The sequence below is a fragment of the Cervus canadensis genome, chromosome 6, assembly GCF_019320065.1.
Source record: "Cervus canadensis isolate Bull #8, Minnesota chromosome 6, ASM1932006v1, whole genome shotgun sequence".
Classification (NCBI taxonomy): domain Eukaryota; kingdom Metazoa; phylum Chordata; class Mammalia; order Artiodactyla; family Cervidae; genus Cervus; species Cervus canadensis.
The window spans coordinates 24,129,333-24,147,123 of record NC_057391.1 but is presented as its reverse complement, the minus strand read 5'-3'; the positions used below and the strand labels follow the sequence as shown (position 1 = coordinate 24,147,123).

Sequence of the window (17,791 nt, the reverse complement as noted above, 5' to 3'; positions counted from 1 at the left end):
CTGTTCTATCGCCAAAGGCTTAGATCAACCTCTCCCTAACTGTCCTCAAAATATGACGTTGTTGTTTTGTAACAAGGTATGCTGAATAAGAGAAAGTGGATGAGTTTGTGCATGAATATCTATAGTCAACTTTAGAAAAAGGCCAAAATCAGAAAGAATTTTCTTAAGGATCAAAATAAAAAAGAAAGAAATTTACACCGCTGGTTGTACAAACTGATGTGGATCTTTCTGCATTGGATTCTAACAAAATAATACTGAGATTTAGATCCATAGTCAATTCAAAATAAGGTGAGATTTATTCCCACTTCATTTCAAAATACCTCATATATTTTAGGGCAGGGCTTAAGTTCCCTTCAATAAAATTCTTAGGATATGTAGGAAGCAAAATAACTTGGGTTGCACTCATATCTTTCTTCTTTGTAGATTTAAGACCCATGAACAGGTCAGAAACACACATCGTGACTGAGTTTGTTCTCCTGGGATTCCCTGGTTGCTGGGAGATACAGATTTTTCTCTTCTCACTATTTTTGGTGGTTTATGCCTTGACTTTGGTGGGGAATGGAGCCATTATCTGTGCAGTGAAATGGGACCCACGACTGTACACCCCCATGTACTTTCTGTTGGGAAACTTTGCCTTCCTTGAAATCTGGTATGTTTCCTCCACTGTTCCTAACATGCTAGTCAACATTCTCTCCAAAACAAAGGCCATCTCATTTTCTGGCTGCTTCCTCCAGTTCTATTTCTTCTTTTCCCTGGGCACAGCTGAATGTCTCTTCTTAGCAGTAATGGCTTATGATCGGTACCAGGCCATCTGTCACCCACTGCACTACCCCATCATCATGACTCGGAGGCTCTGTGGAACGCTGGTATCTCTCTGCTGGCTCATTGGATTCCTTGGCTACCCAATCCCCATTTTTTTCATCTCCCAACTTCCCTTCTGTGGACCCAATATCATTGATCACTTCCTGTGTGATATGGATCCACTGATGGCTCTGTCCTGTGCTCCAGCCCCCATTACTGAATTTATTTTCTATACTCAGAGCTCCCTTGTCCTCTTTTTCACTCTTATGTATATTCTTCGATCCTACACCCTGCTGCTCAGAGCTGTTTTTCAGATCCCTTCTACAGCTGGCCGGAGAAAGGCCTTCTCGACCTGTGGTTCTCATTTAACTGTGGTGTCTCTTTTCTATGGGACAGTCATGGTAATGTATGTGAGTCCTACGTATGGCATCTCAGCTTTGATGCAGAAGATCCTCACATTGGTATATTCAATAATGACTCCTTTCCTTAATCCCCTGATCTATAGTCTTCGCAATAAGGACATGAAACTTGCCCTGAGAAATGTCCTGTTTGGAAGGAGAATTAGTCAAAATTCATGAGCCAAAAATGTGTCATACTTCCGAGTTCTAATGAAGAATAAGGTGGAAATGTGTAAGTTCTTTCGGTAGTCTTATAGTCTTTACTCTGAGTAGTTAGAGGCCATTTTTTTCCCTGGAAATGTGCCTAGCTTAAATATCTATGCTGACTACTAAAACCTTAATTCACTGAACTTCGACATGCAGTAAAAAATTTTTAAAGACTGTCTTTATTGGAATTTTAAAAATGGGATTGTTATATGAGGGAAAGTAGACACTGCTGAAAGATTTATCATAAGTTTTAGGACAAGTCAGGCTAATGACCTTTACCAAATGGTTAAAGGTACAGTGACTTTTTTAACTTTTTATTTAGTTATAGTTAATATACAAAAAGACAGCACATAATATATTTTAAAGGTGCTGTGAATTTTTTTCCTTTTGGAAAGAGTATCCTTTTTAAAATTAATCCTTTTTTAATTTAATTCTTTTGAAATATAGTTGATTTACAATGTTGTGTTATTTTCTGGTGTGATTAAAGAGGTACCTTTAAGCACAGTGATTCAGTTTTCAAACTCTTTTCCATGTGACTTATTACAGGATTACTAGAGCTCCTGTACTATTCAGTAGGACTTTATTGTTTATGTATTCTATATATAGTAGTTTGTATCAAGGGACAGAGACTTTTAACAAAAAAATCTTTCTATAATCTTTAAGAGACACCTCTTTCTTATACCTAGTCTAACAATCTTATCTAAATACACTTTCTCTCTATTGAAAGAGAGAAAAAAATTCTCTCAACCAGAAGAAACTCTTTCTTAGAGATATAGTTCCTTTGTGGTAAGTTTGAAATACAATTTGAATATCTGCTAAATAATAATTTGTTGAATTTGCTTTTAACATTTCTGTTATTACACATACTACACTGTGGTTGTAGTAATTTATTTGCATGCACTTCCCCTTGAGGGAGCTCCTTGAGGACAGGAACTGCCTTTTTCAACACACAGTGTCAGAGACAAAAAAAAAGCCCCTGGAATCTGGGAGCTGGCCTGGCTCTCTCAGCCAGGCCATAGTGTAATCCTGTTGAACATAAAGAAGTTCCCAGACCACTCTAGAGTCATGTTGGAGCACAGACAAAATCAAGAATAGTCACAACCACAAAAAATGGCCAAATACCCTTTTCTTTAGGCTAATATGAATGGCTACTGTCTCTTTACCAGATAAAGCTTTAGCCCAAGTGCGTTCTAGATAGCCCTTAAGACATTCAATCATAGAATTTTCTTCCATTTTCTGACAGTACCCAGAGAAAATCTCTATTCCCTTCAAGCTCTCCCCAAAGTCAACAGCAAAAGCCCAAATCATATAATAAATCCTTTCTAATGTCTTTCTACAGAGATGCGCCATGTTCCTCATGGCATGTGTTCTCTCTCTTTGCAAAAAAACAATAAACCCATCTTTGTTCAACTACAGTTGTGTTCGTGAGGGCCATTGTTATTGGGAATCAACAGCAGTATAATACTTAGCATAGAAGAAGAGCTCAAATATTTATCTCATTCTATTTAACAGGAATATTGTGTCCCATTATATGAACATATCACAATTTATTTACTTAATTTACTCAATTTACTTAATTTACTCAATTAAGTTACTTTATTATAGGCAATATTTTACAACTAAAACAATGCTGCAATAAATGTCCTTAAATAAAAGTCTCTATTCAATCACATAAGTATTCCTTAAATTAAAAGAAGGATTTATGGGATATAAATTATTTAATTTTTTAATTACATAAAATACTGTTAAACTCTAGATACTTCTAAATTGTGTACTACTTTTCAACAAATGGTTCTGGGACAACTTGATATACACATGGAAAAGAATGAGGTTGGACACCTACCTCACACCACTGACAAAAATTAACTCAAAATGGATCAAAGATCTAAATGTAAAAGATAAAACTACAAAACTCTTAGAATGAAACATAGACTTAAATCTTAGTGTCCTTAAATTATACAGAATTATATGTTTTTAAGATATAATACCAAAAATACAAGCAATAAAATTAAAAATAGATAAATTGAACTTCATCAAAGTTTTAAAATTTTATGCTACAAGGATATTATCAAGAGAGTAATGTCACAGAATGGGAAAAAATACCTAACAAGAGTCCAGTATCCAGAATATATATATATTTTTTAAATACACTCTTACAACTCAACAATAAGAACACAAATAACTCAATTTTTTAAATGTGCAAAATATTTGAGTAGGCATTTCTTAGAAAAGGATATACAAATGGCTTGTAAGCAAATGAAAAGACACTCCATTAATCTCTAGGGAAAGATATATTAAAATCACAGTAAGGTACCTCTTCATACCCACTAGCATGGCTAAAATCAAAAAGACAGACAATGCCAAGTGCTGGACAGGATTTGGAAAAATTTGAACACTCACATGTTGCTAGCAGAAATGTAAAATGGTGCGGCAGCTCTAGAAAACCATTGGCAGTTTCTCAAATAGTTAAACATAGAGTGGCCATATGATGCAACAAGTTCATTCATAAGTATAACCCAAGAGAATTAAAAACATATTCATACAAAACATGTATATGAATGTTCATGGTAGTATTATTCATAATAGGCAAGAAGTAAAACAATCTAAACCTCCATCATCTGATGAATGGACAACAAAATGTGGTATATACACACAATGGAATATTATTCACCCATTGTTACATGAACTTTGAAAATATTATGCTAAGTAAAATAATCCAAACACAGGCCATATACTATAGGATTCAATTTATATAAAATATCCAGAATGGGCAAATCTATAAAGACAGAAAGTAGATTAGTAGTTTCTAAAGACTAGGCAGAGGGAAGAATGGAAAATGATTGCTAATGGATACTCAGTTTCTTTGGGGCTGACGAAGATGTTCTATAATCAGATAGTGGTGTTGGTTGCAGAACATTGTGGATATACTAAAAATTACTTACACTTTAAAAGGATGAATTTTATGCCATGTGAATTGTGTCTTGCTAAAACATTTGTTTGAGAGTGCTCATTTTCCCACAGCCTCCCCAACACTGGTTTTTATCATGGTTTCTCATTTGTTTGCCAATATGAGAGGTGAAACTAGTATTGTGTTCATTTTCCTTCCTTGAATTTTACATTTAGTGCCACAACAGCTTAGGAAAATAATTATATAAGCATCAGTATATGCAGTAGCCAGAAATTCATTCAAAAAGGAAGTTGCAGTTGACTGGTGGCTTGAAGATAGGAAGGAGAGGGGAACAAACATGTGCTGAGAATCTTCCAGGTTTCTTTTACTGTGCTGTGGTCTCTACATAAATTGTCTCATTTAATCCCTGTGACACTGTTATAAGATACAAGTTATACCCATTTTACAAAATAAGACCCAAAGGATCTGTGTTAAGTATCTTTCTAAGCCTGCAGAGCAGAAGATGAGGTGAGGCTCTCTGGGCTTAAAGAGAAGCCTAAGCAAATGTGTGCAGTTGATAGAGGGTAAGTGACTAGCCTGATGAAAGTTGAGGGTTCATCTTGGGGTCATATTACGAAGGGTATTGAATACCAAACAGGAAAGATATGTAGACACTGAGGAACAGAGAAAAAGACTGATAGAAAGGAAGAGAAAATCAGAACCCTAGATATCCTTCATGACCTAGGTATCCATGCCATCCAAATCTGCCACCTCCTCTATTTCAACAAATCTCAACACCTCCATCTCCACACCACCTCTCAATTGTTCCCAAGAAAAGAAGTAACTGATGTAAAATTACCGTTGAAACTCTTGAAGGATGAATTTATGGAACAATATTTTTCACCCTTACTTTTGTGTTGTCTTGGAGATACTCCTTGGATGCTGGATGTACAATTTTTGAGGATGGAAAATTGTGGCAAAATATAAAACCTGTCACAGTGAGAATTCTCATTGACTTATTCCTCCTTTGTCATTTCTCCACTTTAGCTTTCGAAATTCTCTAAAACCTTAGCCCTACAAAATTTCCTTTTTCCATGGTTTTTTTGTGACTTCTTTTCCATAGCCATTTGTGTTTTGCTATCTTCTGGTGGTCATTGTACTTCCATTGTATGCCTAAGAATAAGACAAAAAAGCTTCAACCCACCCAAGTATTATATGTGAAGGAGGATAATGGTTAGTTGAATCTTCTAGTTAATCAGAAAAATCCTTTTGACATTGAGTATTAAAATCTTTCTAAAATGTGTTTGCCCATTCTTAAACCTTGCTATGTTAAAAATTATTTAATCTTTCACCATACAAGAACACAGCAAGTGTAATATGTTGGGACAGGCAGTGACCAGGCAATCAGACCATAGGCAATCCAATCCCATTCTATCACCAGCCAGCTACCTGTTCTTACGTAAATCACTTCACCTCTCTGGCCTCAGCTCCTCTATCTATAAGAAAGCTAAGGTGAGTGAACCTAGGGTGGCCTACACTGATTTTTCTCAATATATGACAAGTCTCATAGTACTTACTCTGTAAGAAGACACAGGTACATGAACAGTTTGCTTTAATTGAGTGTGTGTGAAGCGCTATCCTGGAGTAAACACAGGGCCCTATCAGAGCATATGGGAGGAGCCCTGGATCCAAAGGTATACGGGAGGTGGCAGGAAAATAAAAAATGAAGAGAGAGGACTGGCTATAAGAGTACTGGAATAATCTAGAGAAGATATTATGATGACCTCATCTAGGACAGTGCTTCTCAAAGTATGGTCCACAACAAGAAAACAACAGAAACTATCACAGATTATGTCCTTGTATCTGAGCAATTAGACATCCCTCAGAAGTGCTTTATTTGGATTAATGGATTAATACAGTTTTAACCTTAATTATACATTTTTCTATAAAACAGGCAAGTACAAACATCAACTATGTGAAAAACTACAATTAAAAATTAAATATAAGTGCCTAAGGAGAACGGGCACTGTACAAACTAAGCTTATCTATTAGAATTTTAGTCTTTTCTGCATTCTCTTCATGGGTTTAATTAAAAACACATAATTCCTTTCGCTTTCTTACTTTGACATAAGAACCCCACAAAACAGCCTGGTTTAGTGTCAAAGCACCAGTGTGTGCTCAGCAGTGTCCGACTCTTTGTGGCCCTGTGGACTGCGCACACCAGGCTCCTCTATCCATGGAATTTTCCAGGCAAAATACTGGAGTGGGTTGCCATTTCCTCCTGCAAGGCTCTTCCTGACCCAGGGATCAAACCTGCATCGCCTGCATTGGCGGGTGGATTCTTTACCACTAGTGCCACCAGGAAGTAGACCCAGATTAAGTCTGGATTTACCACCTATTATGTATGATTATGTATTTTGCATGAATTATGTATGACCTTATTCATCTTAAATCTCTCATATTGTTATATCCAACACAAGAGTAGGTATTTAGTCAACAGTTATGAATTTAATCAGGAACTGAGTCTAAGAGGAACCAGTAAGGTAGTGAAAGAGATCTCCTCTTTGTTTGCCAACTTATGAATTGGGCTACAGCAGCAGGCAACTAAATAAAAATTATAGTCCTCCCTCCTAACTGTTCAACCACCTGGCAGGGCATAGGATATGGCCCGCACCAAGAAAGGAGCACAGAGAGAAGCAGTGCTGGACAGGGTGAAAAGACTGGTAGGCTGACACCCTGACTAAGATTCCTTATCTCCTGGGAAGCATGGTTTTTCCTGACCACACTGGTAAACCAGGTACTCTGCCATCTAGTGGGGCCATACCCTCAGATTCCAGCACTCTGGATCTACTTCTGCATTCATATGATGGAATTCTGGTTAACACCCTCTACAGCCATCCTGCCCTGACTGTGTAGCCATTTTATTTACTTTCTCTATCCACATAAACATTCAGTTCAGTTCAGTTCAGTTCAGTCGCTCAGTCGTGTCCGACTCTTTGTGACCCCATGAATCGCAGCACGCCAGGCCTCCCTGTCCCTCACCAACTCCTGGAGTTTACTCAAACTCATGCCCATCGAGTCGGTGATGCCATCCAGCCATCTCATCCTCTGTCATCCCCTTCTCCTCCTGCCCCTAATCCCTCCCAGCATCAGGGTCTTTTCCAATAAGTCAACTCTTCGCAGGAGGTGGCCAAAGTATTGGAGTTTCAGCTTCAGCATCAGTCCTTATACATGAAAAAAACATGCGACAAACTGATTTCTAAATATAAACAAGAATAAAAGTGTTCAGAGAATTATAATCAACAACAGAATAATGTTTGCTTATTCAAAATTTATTGAATGTGTACTATAAATAAACACCATGATAGGGTTAGGGACACATTCTATAAAGACAGAGAAGATATCACAATCTCTTGGGAGATGTATATATAATAATTTACACATCACATATATTACATAGTGATATAATTATATACATATGTTTGCTTTATCTAGAATGCAGTTCTCAATGAACACTGATGAAACCATAGACAGATTTCTGTGTCTTTCTTGGTCTTGTCTTAAGACATAGCCTTGTAAGCAAGTTTATCTGTAGGATAACAGCCACCCTCTCATTCAGTAAAAAAAAATGTCACAATTCAGCCCTCAACAAAGTGTTTTCTATCCTGGATAATAACTGTGACCTGGCCAAAGAATGTTGGTAATAACGCACTCGAAGTCAAGTCTACTACTATTGCATTGCTTCTGCAGAGGTGAGTTGGTACAAGGAAGTTTCCTTTAGCAGTATCCATTTATTCAAAAAGAAGTTACACAAATATGCTTATGTTTGCAGAGATATATGTATTCTCCATCATAGCTTTAAAACCACACTAAAAATAATTTTTAGATGTCATTTAAAACCATAATGCATGAAGCCAGCCTGAAAAGGCTACATATTCTTATGACTCCAAGTATATGACTTTCTAGAAAAGACAAAAATATGGGAACAGAAAAAAGATCAGTGGTCGTCAGGGGCTAGGCAAGAAGGGAAGGATGAACAGGTGGAGCACACAGGATTTTTAGGGCAGTGAAACAACTCTGTATGATACTATAATGGTAGATACAAGTCACTATGCATTTGTCAAATCCATAGAATGTACAACATCAAGACTGAACCCTAATGTGATCTGTGGACTTTGGGTGATCATGATATGTCAGTGTGAGTCCACGGACTGTGACAAATACACCCTTCTGATGCAGAATGTTGACGGCGAGAAGCGTGTGTGTGTCTGTGTCTGTGTCTGTGTCTGTGTGAGGGCACAAAGTATATGGGAACTTTCCATACCCTCCACTCAGTTTTGCTGTGAACCTAAACTGCTCTAAAAAAAATAAAGTCTATTTTGAAAATACTTATTAAAAATGTAACCCAATAATGATTATTGTTGAAAACTGTACAACTGCTGTTTGTTTAGGCAGTGACAAACAGAAGCAGATAAAGTAAGTTTTCCACAAGGCTTTTTGCTATAGAGAAGCAATCTGTGAACCAAAAGGGACTCACACTCCTCAAATGATACATTTTTTCATCTACTCCCATCATTCCCCAGACCCATGTTAGACACCTCAGCTAGAAATCTTCTCCCTCTCTGCCAGAAAGAGCAAAAAACTTCAAGTCAAACACAGTAGTTGGCAAAACCTAGAAGAGTTTGGCACTGTTTAAGCTGCCTTGGTGAAAGGACTCCCCCAAGGATCCCTATACCCCCAGGCCTAATCCAAAGTTATTTTAACAGATTAGAAAAGAAACTTGGAGAGTCATAACAGAAAAACCTAGAGTCCCCAAGGTCCCAGTTTTAGACTCTCTGCAGAAGCTATGCTTTGGTTGATTAAAGCAGGAGCTGGAGGCCCATGAGAGCCAATTAGAAAAGGAAGTTAGGATGAGGGAGGGAGAAATGATTCCAGCAACTACCAATTAAAAGTGAATGGATCCCACAGTACCAAGGGACCATGATTCAAACTGTTGCATCATCCAAGTTCCAGCACCAACTCCCTGAACATGAAGAGAGAGCAAAGAGGAGGGGTAAGGAAGAGAAGCAGGGGTGTCCCACACTTTGGCAAGCTTCCACTTCTCATCTCAAGTGAATACACATCTGACAATTAAGGTGCAGGTAGAATCTCCTGATTAGCCATGCAGAAAACCCCATACCATGCCGTAAGAGGGACAGGACCTGTGGGCAGGGAAACATGCCCAGAAAAGTTCAGCAGGAAGCTGCTGATACAACAGACCTGCTACCAATTCAGAACTGCTCCTGTTAAAGCAGGTTACACGTGATTCATCGTCCTTGTATAGAACAATACTACTTCCATCACTACTCTCCCCTCCATCCTGTACTTGTAAAATACATGATGATTTTCAAGTATGTTCACAAATACTACTTCATTGACAGTCACAAAATCCCTGTGGATTCTGTTGGCTATGTATTAATATTTCCATCTAAGAATTTTAAAAAGTTAATGCTAAAATTCAAGAGATCTGCCTAAGAGCATAAAGGCACTATTATTTTTATACTTTTAAATGATATGCTACTACCTTTATATACACATAGAATATCCCCAGGGGAAAAAAAAATGTAAGAAAATGGAGTGGTTACTACAGCAGAGGAAGTAGGGGGTCAGGAGTGGAAATGAAGCCTTCTTTTCTCTTACTATTTTTTGGTAATTTTACACTATTGTATATACAATTTCCTAAAATTAAAAGAAAATAAAGTTACAATTAGGGAGCAGAAAACCACAATCCAATTCTCTTTCCCACCGTATAGTGCTGTCTCCCATGTTGGGTAAAGACGGAAGACAGTTCTCTTTCCTTTTTATCATCCCACTTATTCCCCATTTCATCATCACCATCCACATGTACATATACATAACACAACTTTCTATGAGAATTTTCCCATGATTGCCTGTTCTGTGCAAATCTGCTAGGAGCTGAGAGTATGCTAAAAACCAACCAAGTGATAAAGAAACTGAATTCCAGCACACTTGAGTGATCTTACTTAGAGTGATTCTAACAATACATTTTATTTGGGGAAAACAATAGCATTTTTGTTCAAATATTTTGAGAGAACAGAAAAATAAGCTAGCACTTCAGTATGAAGGATCAGTTTTAGAAAGAATGAAGGCCATAATATCTGCCAGTTTGGGGAATACAATTCCCTAATACTCAACAGCCTGGCAAGTCACTGACAAAAATGGGAAAAACTTCCTCTCCTGAATATCAAGAGATATGACACAGTGGGAAATGCAACTACACACATTTAAAGATAATATATATGTTAACAGAATAATGGAAGAAATTGCCTCTCAGGTCACTTTCAACAATGAAGCACTGACTCTACAAATCACAGATGTATGTAGATCAGTAAATAGAGAAAGAAAATGTTAACAGAATCCCGGCACCAAGGGGCAGTCATTACCACAGACTAACATAGGAGACTATCAAGGAAACAGCATAAATGCTCTCTTATCCATTGGTTTCTTTTTTTTTTTTTTAAACATTTACTTTTATTTATTTGGCTACATAGAGTCTTAGTTGTGGCATGTGGGATCTAGTTCCCTAACCAGGGATCGAACCCAGTCCCCCTGTATCAGGAGCGCAGAGTCTTAGCCACTGGACCACCAGGGAATCCCCTCTTATTCATTGATTTTGTATAAATTTATCGAGCGCTTGTGTCAGGTACTGAACCAGGATTGACGACTGCTAAGATGAGTACCTTCAGAAAGCTCACAGCCTGTAGGAAACTGGCAAATAATTAAAACACAAAAGTGCTCTGAGAATATAGAGACAAACACATCAAAATTGAATATGCTTGGGAAAGCTTTACAAAAAAGGTAATGTTTGAGCTGAATTTCAGAGGATAATTAGGAACTCTCCAAAAGCAATGACAGAAAGAATCACACGTGCAAAAGTACTGAAGTATGAAAGAGCATGGAAACGAACAGATACTAAACATATGCTGGGGTTGCCATGCATTAGAATTATAATTCTATAATTATATTCTGCCCTATTATATTCTATTAATTATATTCTGCCCTCCTATAAGAGGGCAGAAATGAGGTAATATAGATAAGCACACTGAAATATGAAGGCTGTGGCCCATGTGAAGGGAGTATCATATTGGAATTAAAGAATTGCTGAGGGCTTTCTTGAGATTTGTGTGTGTGTGTGTGTGTGTGTGTACCATTTTTAAAGTCTTTATTGAATTTGTTACAATATTGCTTCTGTTTTATGTTTTTTGGTCACCAGGCATGTGGGATCTTAAGATCCCCCAATTGAACCTGCATCCTCTGCATTGGAAGGGGAAATCTTAACCACTGGACTGCCAGGGAAGGCCTTTGCTGAAAGTTTTTAAACAAGGAAATTAAATGATCAGGTTTGTCTTGAGAAAGATGAAACTGTTGGCAACATTTCCCACTTCAGAAATAGCAGAAGAGCACGTCAGCATAAGGGTAGAGTATAAATTTTAGACTCGGGAGAACTGGGTTCAAATCCCAGCTCTAATACTGCTGGAATTCTAGCATAATTGAGCCCTGCTTGTCTCTGTACCACTTGCAGGACATGTGTTAGTTCACTAATCCTCATAATAATCCTACAAGTTAGGTAGTAATGTTACCTCCATTTTACAGATAGCGACACTGAATCTCAGAGAGCTAAGAAACTCTCCCACAGCCTTAGAGCAGAATAACAGTTAAAATTTCAAACAATGGCTCTGTTAGTTACAAGCTTATTAACTTGGGACACTACTACTATTATGATCATTATCATTAAAATAATAACAGATAAGCAAAAATAACTTATCTATTCTTGATTCTAAGATGGAAGAGTAGAAGGACGTGCGCTCACCTTCTCCTGCGAGAACTCCAAAATTACAACTTGCTGCTGAACGACCATTGACAGGAGGATGTTGGATCCCACCAAAAAAAGATACCCCACATCCAAGGGCAAAGGAGAAGCCCCAGCAAGAAGGTAGGAGGGGCAAAATTGCATTTAGAATCAAACCCCATACCTGCCAGAGATGCTCAGAGGGCTCAGACAAACCTTGTGCACACAGGACCCAGAGACCCAACAGAGACTGAGCCAGAACTGTGTTTGAGAGTCTCCTGTGGACGTATAGGTCAGCAGTGGACTGCTGCAGGGGCAGTGGCTCTGGGTGCACTAGATCTGGGTATCGCATAAGCCCTCTTGGAGGAGGTCACCATTAACCCCACCGTAGAGCTACCAGAACTTACACAGGAATGGGGAAACAGACTCTCGGAGGGCACAAACAAAAGCTTGTACACACAAGGACCCAGGAGAAAGGAGCAGTGACCCCACAAGAGACTGACCCCAACTTGCCTGTAAGTGTCCTGGAGTCTCCAGGGGAGGTGTGGGTCAGCGATGGCCTGCTGCAGGGCTGGGGGCACTGAGTGCAGCAGTGCATGCATGGGACCTCTTGAAGGAGGTTGCCATTATCTCCATTACCTCCACCATAGTTTGGCCTGGGTCAAACAATAGGAGGGAACACACCTCCTTCATCAACAGAAAACTGGATTAAAGATTTACTGATGCCCCACCCATCAGAATAGACCCAGTTTCCCCCCCAGTCAGTCTCTGCCATCAGAAAGCGTCCATAAGCCTTTATCCTTCTCCATCAGAGGGCAGACAGAATGAAAACCACAATCACAGAAAACTAACCAATCTGATCACATGAACCACAGCCTTGTCTAACTGAATGAAACTATGAGCCATGCCATGTAGGGCCACCCAAGATGGACGGGTCATGGTGGAGAGTTCTGACAAAATGTGGTCCACTGGAGAAGGGAACGACAAACCACCTCAGTATTCTTGCCTTGAGAACCCCATGAACAGTATGAAAAGGCAAAAAGATAGGACACTGAAAGATGAACTCCCCAGGTCGGTAGGTGCCCAATATGCTACTGGAGGTCAGTGGAGAAATAACTCCAGAAAGAATTAAGAGATGGAGCCAAAGCAAAAACAACACGCATTTGTGGATGTGACTGGTGATGGAAGTAAAGTCCAATGCTATAAAGAGCAATATTGCATAGGAACCTGGAATGTTAAGTCCACGAATCAAGGCAAATCGGAATTGGCCAAACAGGAGATGGCCAGAGTGAACATTGACATCTTAGCAATCAGTGAACTAAAATGGACTTAAGTGGGTAAATTTCACTCAGATGACCATTATCTCTACTACTGTAGGCAGGAATCCCTTAGAAGAAATGGAGTAGTCATCATGGTCAACAAAAGAGTCTGAAATGCAGTACTTGGATGCCATCTCAAAAATGACAGAATGATCTCTGTTTGTTTCCAAGGCAAACCATTCAATATCACAGTAATCCAAGTCTATATGCTCCAATCAGTAATGCTGAAGAAGCTGAAGTTGAATGGTTCTATGAAGACCTATAAGACCTTCTAGAACTAACACCCAAAAAAGATGTCCTTTTCATTATAGGGGACTGGAATGCAAAAGTGGGAAGTCAAGAGATATCTGGAGAAACAGGCAAATTTGGCTTTGGAGTACAAAACAAAGCAGGGCAGAGGCTAATAGTTTTGCCAAGAGAAAACACTGGTCATAGCAAACACCCTCTTCCAACAACACAAGAGAAGACTTTATACATGGACATCACCAGATGGTCAAAACCGAAATCAACTGATTATATTCTTTGCACCCAAAGATAAGAGAAGCTCTATACAGTCAGCAAAAACAAGACCAGGAGCTGACTATGGCTCAGATCATGAACTCCTTATTGCCAAATTCAGATTTAAATTGAAGAAAGTAGGGAAAAACACTAGACCATTCAGGTACGACCTAAATCAAATCCCTTACGATTATACAATGGAAGTGACAAATAGATTTAAGGGATTATATCTGATAGAGTGCCTGAAGAACTATGGACGGAGGTTCGTGACATTGTACAGGAGGCAGGGATCAAGACCATCCCCAAGAAAAAGAAATGCAAAAAGACAAAATGGTTGTCTGAGGAGGCCTTACAAATAGCTGAGAAAAGACTCAAAAGGCAAAGAAGAAAAGGAAAGATATGCCCATTTGAATGTAGAGTTCCAAAGAATAGCAAGGAGAGATAAGAAAGCCTTCCTCAGCGACCAATGCAAAGAAATAGAAGAAAACAATAGAATGGGAAAGACTAGAGATTTCTTCAAGAAAATTAGAGCTACAAGGGAACATTTCATGCAAAGATGGGCACGATAAAGGACAGAAATGATATGGACCAAATAGAAGCAGAAGATATTAAGATGAGATGGCAAGAATACACAGAAGAACCATACAAAAAAAGAACTTCATGAGCCAGACAACCACGATGGTGTGATCACTCACCTAGAGCCAGACATCCTGGAATGGGAAGCCAAGTGGGCTTTAGGAAGCATCATTATGAACAAAGGTAGTGGAGGTGATGGAAGTCCAGTTGAGCCACTTCAAATCCTAAAAGATCATGCTATGAAAATGCTGCACTCAATATACCAGCAAATTTGGAAGACTCAGCAGTGGCCATAAGACTGGAAAATGTCAGTTTTCATTCCAATCCCAAAGAATGCTCAAACTATTGGACAACTGTACTCATCTTACATGCTAGCAAAGTAATGCTCAAAATTCTCCAAGCCAGGCTTCAGCAGCACATGAACCATGAACTTCCAGATGTTCAGGCTGGATTTTAAAAAGGCAGAGGAAGCAGAGATCAAATTGCCAACATCCGTTGGATCATTGAAAAAGCAAGAGAGTTCCAGAAAAACATCTACTTCTGCTTTACTGACTACACCAAAGCCTTTGACTGAGTGGATCACAACAAATTAGAAAAGTCTTAAAGAGATGGGACTACCAGACCACCTGACCTGCCTCCTAAGAAATCTGTATGCAGGTCAAGAAGCAACAGTTAGAACTGGACATGGAACAACAGACTGGGTCCAAATTGGGAAAGGAGTACGTCAAAGCTGTATATTGTCACCCTGCTTATTTAACTTATGTGCAGAGCACCTCATGAGAAATGCCGGGCTGGATGAAGCACAAGCTGGAATCTAGATTGCCAGGAGAAATATCAATAACCTCAGATATGCAGATGACACCACCCTTATGGCAGAAAGTGAAGAAGAACTAAAGAGCATCTTGATGAAAGTGAAAGAGGAGAGTGAAAAAGTTGGCTTAAAACTCAACATTCAGAAAACTAACATCATGGCATCTGGTCCCATCACTTCATGGCAAATAGATGGGGAAACAATCGAAACAGTGAGAGACTTTATTTTGGGGGGCTCCAAAATCACTGCAGATGGTGACTGCAGCCATGAAATTAAAAGACACTTGCTCCTTGGAAGAAAAGCTATGAGCAACCTAGACAGCATATTAAAAAGCAGAGACATTACTTTGCCAACAAAGGTCCATCTAGTCAAAGCTGTGGTTTTTCCAGTAGTCATATATAGATGTGAGAGACTATAGAGAAAGCGGAGTGCTGAAGAATTGATGCCTTTGAACTGTGGTGTTGGAGAAGACTCTTGAAAGTCCTTTGGACTGCAAGATCTAACCAGTCCATCCTAAAGGAAGTCAGTTCTGAATATTCATTGAAAGGACCAATGTTGAAGCTGAAACTCCAGTATTTGGCCACCTGATGCGAAGAACTGACTCAGTGGAAAAGACCCTGATGCTGGGAAAGATTGAAGGCTAGAGGAGAAGGGGACAACAGAGGATGAGATGGTTGGATGGCATCACCGACTCGATGGACATGAGTTTGAGTAAGTTCCAGGAGTTGGTGATGGACAGGGAAGCCTGGCGTGCTGCAGTCCATGAGGTCACAAAGAGTTGGAAACGACTGAGCGACTGAATTGACTTTTAAAATGTGAAAAAACTTAGAGAAAGCAAGATTTCAACTATAGGGAAAAAACTATTGCCAAAGTCAAGCAAGAAATGCAGAATTACTAAACTAAGACAAAATGAACAGAAAGAAAATAAAGACATGTCTAAGGGATATGATCAACACAATAACCATATGACAGACTGGAAACTAGAAACAAAGTATCAGAAGTGATGCCCTAAGTTTCTGGCCTGGATAAGTGAATACATGGTGATGTCAGCTGCTCATATAGAGAAAACAGGTGGCTGCTAGAGACAATGAGTTCTACTTTAGATATATTGGATTTTAATTGCCTGTGGTACCTATTGCCTGGTAATCTGATGTAAATTGATCACTAGTTCTAAGGAAAAAGATCTGGAAATACAGATTTAGGAAAATTAGTAGTTTGGTAATTGAACAACACATGGGTAGGAGTGAAATGGTTCAGTGAAAATGTTTTGAGGGAGGAAAGCAGCAGGCCATAAGTAGGACTCTTAAGGCCACCATCATTTAAAGAGAAGATGAGGAAGAAGTGTCCGTAGTAGGTCTCAATAAGATTTTGACTTCACCAGGGCTATGCTCATCGTATCCACAGATAGAAACGATCTGTGCTTTGGCACTTACCTGGATTCACTATGTTAATGGTTACCTTCTCAGATTCAACACTCTGGGTTTTTTTCCCTCCAGTTCTTCCCCTAATCACGGTAATTAGGCCTCTTTTCCTCCCCTGTAGAAACTAGTTATTAATCTTAAACTTCGGCTCTACTCTTGGAGTAACCTCCTAGAAGTCCTACATGCTGGTTTGTACTCTGCCAACCTGCTAAGCTGGAACTGCACAAGGTCTTTTTTATATAATAAACATACTATTACATTTGTTGTTCAGTTGCCCAGTAATGTCCAACTCTTTGCGACCCTGTGGACTGCAGCATGCCAGGCCTCTCTGTCCCTCACCATCTCCCAAAGTTTACTCAAGTTCATGTTCATTGCATCAGAGATGCCACCCAACCATCTCATCCTCTTTCCCAACATCTGGAACTTTTCCAATGAGTCAGCTTTTCGCATCAGGTGACCAAAATACTGGAGCTTCAGTTTCAGCACCAGTCCTTCCAGTGAGTATTCAGGGTTTATTACTACATAAAATATGCAAAATATTACCACATAAGACATTGCATAAGGTCTAATTTATATAATAAATCCCTTGTCCCATAACTCATGAAGGTTCTGCTCCTGTGACTGAACCATAACTGATACATTCCATCCTCCTAGTTCCTAATTCTGACCTCCATACCCCTCATTTTCTGATAAAGAATAGCACAATTTGCCCTCTCTCTCTGAAACGCTGGAGACCTATTGAAACTACAAGAAGACAATTACCAGAGCAGGAGCCCTGTTTCAAAGGCTCTTCAAGCCAAAAGAATAGTTTCAAAATCATTATTATTCTGCATACACAGTGTTAACACCCTCTATATTAATCTTATTTGCCTAACCCACTGTCTGTCCAGTCAGCCAGCCATTTGTTAATGAGTCAGGCAATGTCTAACACTCAGAGATGTATATAGTAATGTCTAGAACTTAAAGGTAAGTGTAAGTTAGTGGCTTTGCTTTTAAGAGTTCAAATCATATAATCAAGATATCA

At 39.0% G+C, this 17,791-nt stretch overlaps 1 protein-coding gene across 1 annotated transcript; it reads left to right on the top strand.

Annotated features, from left to right (window-relative positions):
- Positions 1 to 395: 395 nt before the first annotated feature.
- LOC122444042 (olfactory receptor 11H4) lies at positions 396 to 1,425 on the top strand. Its single transcript, XM_043472840.1, has one exon. The coding sequence runs from the start codon at positions 435 to 437 to the stop codon at positions 1,377 to 1,379; it is 945 nt and encodes a 314-aa protein (XP_043328775.1). The 5' UTR covers positions 396 to 434; the 3' UTR covers positions 1,380 to 1,425.
- The last annotated feature ends 16,366 nt before the right edge of the window (positions 1,426 to 17,791 follow it).

What these genes read in the sequence shown, in the direction of transcription:
- LOC122444042 (XM_043472840.1), top strand. Translation starts at nt 435, where the DNA reads ATGAACAGGTCAGAAACACACATCGTGACTGAGTTTGTTCTCCTGGGA.